General features: G+C 36.8%; 1 protein-coding gene across 2 annotated transcripts in view; it reads right to left on the minus strand.

The window, feature by feature from the left end:
• LOC124786139 (long-chain fatty acid transport protein 1-like) overlaps positions 1-12,676 on the minus strand; it is a 390,437-nt gene that overhangs the window by 14,057 nt on the left and 363,704 nt on the right. For both annotated transcript variants that reach the window (XM_047254238.1, XM_047254239.1), the window contains exons 4-10: positions 12,223-12,460; positions 10,619-10,859; positions 9,128-9,329; positions 6,663-6,855; positions 6,332-6,475; positions 4,743-4,880; positions 908-1,065 (exon numbers count right to left, since the gene is read on the minus strand). In XM_047254238.1, coding sequence (XP_047110194.1) covers positions 908-1,065; positions 4,743-4,880; positions 6,332-6,475; positions 6,663-6,855; positions 9,128-9,329; positions 10,619-10,859; positions 12,223-12,460 — 1,314 coding nt within the window. The remainder of the gene's footprint in view (positions 1-907; positions 1,066-4,742; positions 4,881-6,331; positions 6,476-6,662; positions 6,856-9,127; positions 9,330-10,618; positions 10,860-12,222; positions 12,461-12,676) is intronic.

Here is a 12,676-nt window from a genome sequence, read left to right on the forward strand (position 1 = left end):
GTTATTTCTCATTTCAAATCATCAATGGTGGCTGGGAGAGGTGGCCAAAACACCATATCCTTAACATACCCCCATAAGAAAAAATCGCAGGGGGTAAGATCAGGGCTTCTTGGAGGCCAGTGATGAAGTGCTCTGTCACGGGCTGCCCCGCGGATTCTCAGTGCCCCATACACAGACATTGTGATGGTTGACTTTCCCGTTAGTGTGGAAAGTTGCTTCATCACTAAACACAATCTTTGAAATGAAAGATTCATCTGTTTCCATTTGAGCAAGGATAAAATCACAGAAATCAATTCTTTTAATCTTATCAGCTGCAGACAGTGCTTGAACCAATTTCAGGCGATAAGGTTTCATAACTAAGCTTTTTTGTAGGACTCTCCATACAGTTGATTGTGGAATTTGCAGCTCTGTGCTAGCTCTGCGAGTCGATTTTCCTGGGCTGTGAACAAATGCTTGCTGGATGCGTGCTACATTTTCATCACTCATTCTCGGCCGTCCAGAACTTTTCCCTTTGCACAAACACCCATTCTCTGTAAACTGTTTATACCAACGTTTAATACACCACCTATCAGGAGGTTTAACACCATACTTCGTTCGAAATGCATGCTGAACAACTGTCGTCGATTCACTTCTGCCGTACTCAATAACACAAAAAGCTTTCTGTTGAGCGGTCGCCATCTTAGCATCAACTGACGCTGACGCCTAGTCAACAGCGCCTCAAGCGAACAAATGTACAACTAAATGAAACTTTATAGCTCCCTTAATTCACCGACAGATAGTGCTTAGCTCTGCCTTTTGTCGTTGCAGAGTTTTAAATTCCTAAAGTTGTGCTATTCTTTTTGAATCACCCTGTATCATGTTTCTTGTAAAATCTTACTTTAGTATTATTGAAAGAAGGTTAATTTACCTGGACTCCATAAACAACAGAATCCCTGTAGTTAGCAACATTACTAATAACAGCTTCTACTTCTGTTGTTGAAACATTTTCACCCTTCCAGCGGAATGTATCTCCTGTTCGATCCTTGAAAAATAAATTGCCCCATTTGTCTGCTACAAGAACATCACCTGAAAATATAATATTTGTAAAACTATACAAATTAATCTTTTAATATTCCCTATCTTTATTGAATTATAGTATGAGGGAGTATATTATAAATGCTATACATACACCTTAAGATTGGTACAACAAATGTATGTGGTTATGGAGATAAGAAAACAGATAATGGAATTACAACAGAAAACGATTTTGTTGTGGAGAAAATTGTGGTAAAATGAAATAGAAAATGGTAGATGATGTGACTAAAATTCCAAAATAGCTATTTATAGCTACTGTAATATCATACTGCTAGATGAATTTTCAGTTTGTGACCTGTTCTTTCATCATAAACACATTTTAAAAATGTGTGTTGCTTGAATACAAAATGCATTGTTCTACTAACAAAATTTGCAAATTTCAACCCATTGCCTGCATCTCATTGATGAATGGCACATAGACATCTGCAACCACAGGTCTAATGGTACTTGCTTATTGATCCTTCAAATTTGTGATGTTATAATTAATCATTATTTTGCTGCTGTTGTTGTCACCTATTTTTGCTGCTTCCTGCCTCTTGGTACTTCATAACCTCTTATGTCCCTTTCACTTTTCACTTCCCTCCCTACCCCCCCCCCCCCCCCCCCCCCCCCCACACACACACACACACACACATACAATTTCCATCCCTCTCATCTGATCCAGCCACTGCAACCAAGATGGGGGAGGGGAGATAAAAAGAGTGTGTGTGTGTGTGTGTGTGTGTGTGTGAGAGAGAGAGAGAGAGAGAGAGAGAGAGAGAGAGAGAGAGAGAGAGAGAGAGAGAGAGACAAGAAATGGATATTGACATTTTGTGTCCTGTTAATTGCACAGTTACGCTGTGCCCATCACTCAGCTGCAGCTACCTGTCCTATTTTTGTATGATACTGCATATACACTAAATTTTTGTGGGGTACAGCTCAACTTTCATGTGCTCAGAAAACATGTTAACTTGTAAATAGCAAAATATGTCAGTTCTTAGCTTAAAGGCAAGCAAATTCATGCAACCTCCTGAAGGGCTTTGTTTAGTAGAGCACTGAGATGCTGAAACTAATTTTTAAATTGAGTGTGTTACTGTATTGGGTTATTATTATCAGAAACTGGAGATTTATAGAGAAGCAGAAGTTAAATGAAGTAAATGAATATGAGGTGAGTTGTAAATGAGGCATTTAACAATTGGAAAGGAATTTTTATCCACAGAACTATTAATAAACTGTCAGAAGTCCCACTCATGAACAAATTGGTTAAAAAATGAATCCCACTGTTGAGTTGACTTTGATGAGACTACTATCAAAGGGAGAACATTAAAACTGAGGCTAAAAAGTAAGTTTTTTCATAAACTTATAAAGGAGAAACTCTTGATGTCATGTGATTGTAATGGAAGAAGGAGAATGAGAAAGAGGAGGTGAAATAATAGCAGCTCAGAAGAACTTAAACATAATAACTTCTATTTCTGATGAGGCTTGTAGGAATTGCACAACTTATTTAAATAAGCCACAGAATTCTTGTAACCCTGCAGTGCAAATGTCCACTTCAGTGGGTAGCCTTTGGTGTTGTGAATCACTTCTGAGGCTGCAAATGCCCACAGGGCACAGCAGCAGTAGTGTGTGTCCACTGGAGTGGACTTAATGCTGTTGCAGCCTCAGGACTGATTAAAAATGCCAAAGATGTGCCATTAACAGCTGTCTATTGTAGTGGACATGTGCACTGCAGATTTGATATATGATTTACATTTGATAACTTTTTTTTTTTAAGCTGGAACATACTTTTCCAGAATGAAAACTAATTCCAGAAAAAAAGGAAGGAAGGAAAGGAGGGGTGGGGGGGGGGGGGGTGAATAAAATATTAAATATAAAGTCCTAACACTGAGATCATTACAGCTAGAGAGCAAATCAAAATGGGCCAAGATAGTGAAGAAAACTGGTCAACTACAATCTCAAAAGAATCAGTGTGCCATTTGTTTTAATTGATTATGGGAAAGCACAGAGAATCTAAAACTAGATGGACAGAGAGGGATTTTTAACCTTAGCCATTTCAGATGCAAGTCTAGTGCTTCAAAAACAATGACTGTGTGGAGCTTGGCTTATTCTCATTTAGAATACAGGTATGTGATACCTAACAAAAACGAAAACTTATTAATTTCTAGAAACTATTTTATACTTTTCTATACTATCTTTTAATAAAAAATAATTCATTATATTTGCACCCGAATCAACAATTTCCATCCACACAGGATTCATTGTTGTGTTTCTCAGCTGGACTCTGTTTGTACCTCATGCAATATGACTTATGCTATTAATAATACACAAAAGGGTAAGCAGATAAAGTTGGCATTAAAGACTATTGCAGGCTATATAACCGTTTATGAAGAGGCGGCATCTCACTATAAAAGATGCAGAATCTGAGACACACAAGAAATTAGCTGTTGGTCATGCGACTGAGGACTGACTCCTCTATTTAAATAAATGGGTCCAAAGAGAGAAAAAGATGGTACTTGGGTACAGCATCTGCTGGACTACATTAGCAAAATATCTTTAAGTAGCTATCTGTGTCATACTGAGAAAGAAAAATATAATTTTGGTTAACGTCAAGGCTGCTGAGACTTTAATGATTGTCCATTTAAAAAAAATCTTAATAGGCAACTGAAATCTTATCTTCAAAACTGCTCATCTATCTACAATCCTTCAGGTTGGAATGAATGAAGAGATCAATGAAGTTCTCAGAAGAGTAGTGAGAGTCTAGATGGGTTTGTTCATACAGCACAACAGCTTTTCAAGTATACCCAACAACTCACAATAATTAATCATGTTAAGAACTACTCATCAAATTCTACAATGTCTTCATAACAATCTACAAATACTTTACCAAGGATCTGTCTTCTTCTATATACACAAATGTCATTTAAAATATCACACTTAGACTTGATATAGTCACTGTCATCAACTGAATTGATGAAATGATGATTTTAAAAATTAATTTCAAGATGGGTTTGAGTAAAACAGTTCACTGAGTGAAAATGTGAGAGTCCAGCATCTCCTCTCCTTCCACAGCCTTGGTAGACCTTATTCAAAAAGTGAAATAAATTTGGCTATCAAACAAAATCTGCTGCCACAGAAGATTTACTTTTAATTTAGAGACTTAATGAGTGCTACTCGTTTTACTAATAATGGGGTAAGGGCATTTTTTTTTCTAGGGGGAAGGGGGAAGAGTGGGAATGTAACATTCCAATGATTCATTGCCACTGTAGGCAGCTAACATACAATTTCAGTTTGCTTTACGCGGTGCATAGTGTAAGATGGTTTAGAATAAAATTAAAATGGTTTTAAGCTGTACTAACCAGAAATTCCTTAAGAGAAAAAGAAACTTTAAATTCCTTAAGAGAAACAGAAACTTGAGAAGTATGTCACATTCAGATTTTCTGACTTCTAATTTCATCTGCATTCTGCAACTTAATATATGTCTAATTTCAGCCTACTGCCTCACATTTGCCCTAGGCAACACTTACGTCATTCTTAAGAATTTATTTCTACTGTTTCAAGCAATGCCAGATTCTAAACAGTTAAGTTAGTTTTTCCTTGAGTGTAACTGGCACCCCTATTACATTCTAATTGTAAATGCATAATTTTTTATTATTTTTATTCAGTATAAGTTAAAATTTTGCTTTTATTACCTGATATAAATGCAGAATCTCCTTTTCGCAGTACATTGTGTATCACTTTCTTCTGTGAAGCTGCTTTGTCCACATAGCCAAGAAATGCTCTTGATGGGTCATTATGAATTATTTTACCTACGAACACACCTGGTTCTCCTGAAACATGTCATTTTACTATAAGATAAGTGTGCATCTCAGCTTTAAATCTCTTTGATGCTAAATTCTTTGCTGTTACTACTACTAGGAAAAAAGTGCACACAGAATGTGGTCAGAAGATGCACAACCGGCTGGGCAAGCATGTGGAGCAGGTTAGTGGTGGGGTTGTGGGCAGGCTGTTAATGTGTTGTTGGGGAGATGCCATGTTCTGGATGGGAAGTACCATTCTAAATTGTAGCCTACATTCATAATTTTCTTAAATATTAAGTGGAGCCCCTGCTCGCCCACACTTTTATGGTAACCACCCAAAAAGATCTAATGTCACCTCTTCTTTGGTTATTATCTAAATGTAATTCTGCTCAAAATCAAACAAACACAGTGACTTATTTTTGGCTGACTTATGCACGATCTGTAATTTTAACATTAACATGATGAGTGGTAAATTGTAAGTAAAACCTGCTTTTCTCTTGTCACTGTGTTAAAATTTGCTTCTTTTGGCAAAACACACCCAGGATTACATGATGCCACCTCACTAACTTGTTGTGCAAATGCACTTGCAATAGAATCCTGAAACAGTGGTTTATCAAGTTTATTTAGTGATGAAGTGAGGAAAAGTAGGCCAATAGATTATGAAAAAGCACACCCTCGGTACAATAATAAACATGTAACGTCTTCATTTATGCGCCTCCAAAATCCCAGCAATTCTTGTTTGACCAGCTATCAGTGACACTTGAAAACTTTATTGTTTCATCAAATCTCAAAATTTTTATGAGATATGAGGAATGCTATGGATATTTCACTTGGCACACATGATTGAAAATGAATGCACTACATAAAATCAATTTTCTCAAGATTGGTAACAGAAAGATACCTCCACCCAAGTAAAAAAAAGAAGAAGAAAAGTCTATATGTTAGCTAAATTTCATATGCAGCAACGTATGATGCTACATGCACCAAATCCAAAATCATAGCATCCCCTGTTTTTCACTGCGAACTTTTTCAGATTTTGTGCAGAGTCTTACTTAAATGCAAATACCACAATAACTATGACCAGCAGTAACGAAATGATGGTCACTTCATCATGAAGCTCCATGTAAAGCTGTAAGCAATGCAAAAATGCATTTTTTTCCCCAGGTAGTTTCTGTAAAATCATTTCAGAAAGATTTTATTGCGTGTGCCATGATTCTATCACACGGCGTGTTGCCAACCAGCCAAAAGCAGGCAAACAATTGCTGTCTCTCCTTACAAATAAATGAATGAACTCACCCAGTGCATCAGACAAAAATTTGTCTCTGTACACAGGCAACCATATCCGACATGGATTATACTACTACTACTACTACTACTACTACTACTACTACTACTACCTACTATTACTACATTACATACATTTATCAGTTTCTGATTATATTGTAAGTCGCTTATCAGAATCATATATAATGGTCAAATACCTGGTCCACATTCTATGCAGAGGCCCTTTGCATTTCGAATTGGTTCTCCAGTTGCTGGATCCACTTTTATAATGGATAAAGGATATACAGATGGGATGATTCTTGAGACAAAACCAATTGCACCAACAGTGTTGTCAATGTTCACTGTTGGAAAGCGAAATTCATTATACCATCTTTCAGATATGTGATATACAGAGGATGTATAAAAAAATTGTAGAAACTCTATATATTGTTAAATGAATGATTAAGAAGGCTTAAAAATTTTGTATCTTTAGTGTGTAATTTTCAATAATTTAATTTCATCCTTTATAATTTTCTTTGATATACTCACCAATATTAGCATTTCCTTCTGTTGCTCCATAAAATTCAGCCACTCTAGGAATATTAAATCTTTTAACAAATTCTTTCCATATTTGTGGCCTCAGACCATTCCCAAATATCAGTCTTATTGTATGATCTTTGTCCTGTTGCTTTGGTGGCACAGCTAAAATATAGCGACACATTTCACCTATGTACTGCCCCACCTACAACATTCAAAATTGATAAAACCCAAATGAGCCTGTGGTTGACTAAGTATACTTAAGTACATTAAATGTATTCACAATTGTGAATGTGGACAAGCAATCAGCTGTGGAATGGAATGATGGCAGTAAAAATTGTCTCGAATCCGGATTTCCCACTTATTGAGAGCAGTCATCTTACCATTAGGCTATCTGCACATGACTCACAGATAGACCAGAACATCCATGTGTGTGCAGTCTGCATTCATCCGTTACACATATTACTCTACAGGTGACGCATTTTATTTGATACTCGCTTGCCCGGTGTTGGCAGATAGATATGATACTGCAGTGCCACTGTTACTCCACATTACATTCATGTCCAAAGGAACAGGCACTGCAGTGACTACAGCCAGTATGAAATACATTAAATGTATTTACAATTGCAAGTATGGACAACCATCAGCTGTACAGTGGAATGATGGCAATGAAAATTTGTGCCGGACTGGGAATTTGTGCTGGACTGGGACTCAAACCCGAATGTCCCGATTGTAACACCTATGGAACTGCTGCTGCACAGCAACACAGGAATCCTCACTTTAAAAAAATGCCTCAACAACAAACGGGCAATGCTCAACCAACTACTGCTCCATGGCTACTGAAAATCTCCATGTGTAGGCTCTGAAACACACCTGTTCCAACCACCCCATCCCCCACTCGCTCAACCGTGTCGTGGCAAAAGCCATCAGATCATATTGCTGCTCGCTGTATGTTTTATGCAAAAATTCCCAATAAGAATCCGAATCATGTGAATACTGGCATGCATCACTTTAGACTAAGTTTGTCCCAGAGGCTTGCAATAGTAACCATCGTCAATGAAACTTAAAATTTTAACTTCCATTTAGGACTAAAACATGTGATTCTGCAAGGATCTACACGTCAGAATGTTTGATATTTACAGGGTGTTTCACAATTCTTGTTACACACTTCCAGACGTTGTAGAGGGGGACTTAGCAGATCAAGTTTTACATAGGAACCCATGTCCATAAACATCATCCAACAATACAACAGAGGTTAAAATTATAGGCAATGGTGCCTGTAAATGAATGTATGTATGTATATATACAGGGTGATTCTATGATGGTGTTACAAGCTTTCCAGCATGATGGAGAAGGATAAATGTATCAGTTTGAGGCAAGGGCCCCTGTACCAGAAACAAATGAGTCAAAAGTTACAAGCAAAAACCATTCTGATACCTCTGACAGTGCAATACATGTACTGGTGCTGTTGTTATTAAGAATGTAGGGTAGGCGACTTTCAGAGGTGATAGTATGGACCAAAATAAGGAAAAAATGTCAAGTAAACATGGGCTCTAAAATGCATACCTGAGGAGCCATGAGCACTTGTTCAATAGAGCTGTGTTCCACAGTAGTTAAGATGAACAAGTGCTCATAGCTCCTCTGGTATGCATTCTAGAGCCCATGTTCACTTGACATTTTTTCCTTATTTTGGTCCATACTATCACCTCTGAAAGCTGCCTATTCTACAGTCTTAATAACAACAGTACCAGTACATGTATTGCACTGTCAGAGGTATCAGAATGGTTTTTGCTTATAACTTTCGACTCATTTGTTTCTGGTACAGGGGCCCTTGCCTCAAACTGATACATTTATCCTTCTTCATTATCCAAGAAATTTTGTAACATCATTACAGAATCATCCTGTTTATATACATACCTTTACTGGTGTAGATGTCTACAACTTTGATGCTCTGTAGAGTCGGATAATGTTTCCAGACATGGATTGCTGTGTAAAACTTGATCTACTAAATCCCCTCTACAACCTCTGTAAATGCATAACATGAATTGTGAAACACCCTGTATATGGTCATGTCTTGTGTAGCCAAGAGACTAGTACTTGCACTTCATCGAACTGACTGATCCATTAATGTCAAACAGCAAGGAGATAAGACAAACATTTACTCTCCGCATTGATCAACATAAACAACCATTCTAAAGGTTTTAAGACACTAAATGGCTAAGAATAACCTAATACACCATGTGGTTTGATGTGTTAAATTGCACATCCTTAACACAAACCACAAATTTTGTAAAAGGCCTAGCAGATATCTCATTACAACTTCCACTTTTAAGTTTCTATGCTTTCTATAGTTTTCTGTACATTCAGGTTATGAGAAATAATCTCTTGGTCTATCAAACAGTAATTTCATTAATTATGTTTCTCTTATCTACTTTTTGATACATCTTAAAGCATTTTCAGTAATTTTATAAACATACCGTGCACTTGTATTTCTTCACATCAGAAAAGTATGCCGAGGCAGAGAATTTTTTACGTATGACAACAGTGCACCCATATAGAAGTGCCTGGCCAATGGTCATCACACCTCCTGCAGTATGGTATAATGGAAGAGGTGTGTAGAAACGGTCTGAGTTTTTAAATCCAGCAAGCCAACTAATAGCAGCAGCAATGAACTCAAATCTGAAAAATATAATTTATGGTTAACTTACATTTATTATAAGATAGCAGAGTACAAGAAAAGTATGTTTGTTTGGAAACAAAATGTTTTTATTCATATCAGAAATAGACTACTCACAAAATTCACATGTTGTTTTATTCCTGTAACATCTCTATCTTTCAGTGTGCAGCTATTTTTCCCCCTCATGATAAGCAGGACATGAGGATTCAACATCCTGTCAGTGACAAGGTCATTAGAAATGAAGTGCAAGCTCTGACTACGGAAGGAAACTGAAATTTAAGTTATTTAGGGAAATCATGGGAAGCCATAATCTGGATTCTGAGTATGAGGAGTCCAGTGTCTTCACCATTGGTCTCCCCCCCCCCCCCTCCCCCCACCACCCTCCCCCACCTTTATGTTCATTAAGAGTAGAATACAATCAAAATAGAAAATCCCACTACCAAGCCCAGAGAACTATGCAATTCTGATTGGCTGCATTGTCATCCTCTGCCTTGTGGCATCATCTGGATGCAGTTGGGAGGGCATGGGATTAGCACATTGCTCTCTCATCCATTGTCAGTTTTCCAGACCATGGAGCCACCACACATTTATAAAACTCCTGAGTTGGCTTCACAAGGTAGAGCACCTCATTATATTGAAGTTTATGAAAGATAAAATGACATTGTCAGGATAAAGATAGACAAGAAATGTGAGAAACTAAAGGAAATAGTTTCGAATGTGGGAATACAAAAAAAATATACTCCAAAACTCAGGCCAGAAGAGATAGTGTATGTATCTTCCCATTGTTCCTGTTTCAGAAACAGATTAGGTTAAAGTCCTCTTCAGTATCAGTAAAATTAATCTTAGGATGCAACCACAGATACACTTCATCTAAGTGTCTGTACTGGAAAAGCAATCCCATTGAATTATTTTCCATACTGTAGGCTCAAGATATTAATCATATAACAAGTTCACATCATTAATGTTTTACAGTTGTTGCTGCCGAGTGAGATCATTCTTTTTAATAACACAGGAAAGGAAGCTAAAGTAATTTATGCTATGATGCATATGAACTGCATAAGCCGAGCTTGGAGACACGTTGTCAAATAACAGCAGTGAGATTCTTTCAAACTTAAATTTATAACTTCAGAGACATTTTACTACCAGCAGCACATAACATAAAGATGATTTTGCTCACAAAAAAGCATGTACACAATTCAGCATATTGTTAGGTTCATTTTATTCAACTGTGTTCATGTTCTTTACCTTAAGTTAATATGAAAATGATTTTGCATGTAATTCAACTATTTACCTTGCATGGCTTATAACAGCAGCTTTGGGTAGTCCAGTAGTGCCTGAGGTGTAAATGTACAGGAGGGGATCATCATAGGCTGGCTTGTCTACCACAGTGGTTGGTGCGGGTGAGGCTGCCGCCAGCAGCTGAGGGAGGTCTTTCTCCCCAAGTGCAGCAGATATGTCACTGCTAGCTGAACCAGTGTACCACTGGTAAAGCTGCACACTGGCTGGCAAACTCTCTTTTATGTCTTTAATTGCTAGAAAATAAAACGGTACTTCTAAATTATAACAATCTAGTGGATGGTATCAACACACAATTTCAATAATTTGAAGCATGGAAACTCTAGATACTAATCATGGATAATTTAACTCATTTATAGCTACATCCACTCATACATCTACACTCTGTGAGCCACTTTATGGTGCATGTATGAAGGTACTTTATATCAATATTATTGATTACCTGTTCTATACCTTTTTTGTATTGAGTGAGGGAAAAATGATTACCTATATGCCTATGCGAAGACCCTTATATCTGATATATATGATGATGACAACATTATGATTGTACAGTCTACTTTAATTACAGATTCTCTAAATCCACCCGGCAGGATTTAACAACACTACATTGTCTTTCTTACAAGTATTTCGAGTTAAGTTCCTCAAAACACCTGTTACGCTTTTGTAAGGGCCATACTGATATGTTATCTTCCTAATAGGGGGCCTCTGAATTCATTCCATGTCTGTTCCCATGCCTATTTCATAACGAGTGAAAACACTGGGATAACAGTCTAGAATTAAGAAATTTTTGCAACTTATTAGAACTTAAACAAATTTTACCTTACATAAGAGTGAAAAGTAATAGTCTAAATTACAATTTCCTTTCTTTCTATTGGTGAGGACCAGTTTTGGTTATCATTAACCATGATCTGACCCAAATTAAACCATCCAGACTACATGAGGAGTTGCTGCTCAGAGCCACTGCAAACCACCAAAAGATATCCACTCTCAACTGTTAGTGATAGATACCTTTCAGCATTACACAGTGGCTCTGACTGGGTAAATTAATTTTAGTCAGATGTTGTTTATGATAAATAAAACCAGTAACCACCAATAGAAAGAAAATAAATTATATTTTAGACTGTTACTTTTTATTCTTACTCAAGAATCGATCATACTAGTATCTTGTATGTGATTACCTACAGACATGGATTGCACTTTCCCAAAACCCTTCCAAGAAATTTAAGTCTTACATTCACCTTCCCTAAAACTGGTTTTATACAGAAATTAGAAGTATTTGACATGAAATCATCCAATTTGTTCAAAACAAAGCTACCTTAATTAAATTTCTATTTTATGCACTTCGGAAATGCACAGAAATTACATACGTAGTAAAAACAAATAAGAGAAATGTTTTCCATACATCAGACAATAAATCGTTTTCTCAGTCACATCTTTCTCTGTACTCTAAGAGCCCTTTATGGTCTGCATCTCTTAGATGGGTATATTTATTACGCTACAAGTTCATTTAATTTAATTTTAATCAACTCTTCTCAGTCTTTTATTGATATTTTTTAGCTTTAGTTATTTAGCTTTGGTACAAAACCATAACATCCATACCTGGTGCAAGTTCCCTCTGAAATATGACTGCTGTACAGTTTGAAGCCTTTATTGAATGTACCAATGGATACTGGCGCAAGTTGAAGTTTATGAGAGGTGCAATAACACCTAATTTTGAGAGGCCCAGCCACAGACAGACAAATTCTGGTCTGTTTTCTAGGAAGATGGCAACTGCATCGCCCTTCTTGAATCCAAGACTTGCAAATACACTTGCTACACGATTGCTGTATTCTTCCACCTGAAAGAAATTCAGAATGTGACCTTCTAAATAATATGCAAAGTCTCAAAATGATTAAACAGATGATCCTTTTCAAGTATGTACTCTATGAAACACGAAATTGTCACCCTTAACTCAAAAATACAAACTGTACAGTGGAAAGATGGATCATATCATATCAGAATATTTTCATAGCCACAACGAAATGAAAATTCTGTAATGGAACCTTCATCTTTC

Source organism: Schistocerca piceifrons, chromosome 1, assembly GCF_021461385.2.
Source record: "Schistocerca piceifrons isolate TAMUIC-IGC-003096 chromosome 1, iqSchPice1.1, whole genome shotgun sequence".
NCBI classification, from domain to species: domain Eukaryota; kingdom Metazoa; phylum Arthropoda; class Insecta; order Orthoptera; family Acrididae; genus Schistocerca; species Schistocerca piceifrons.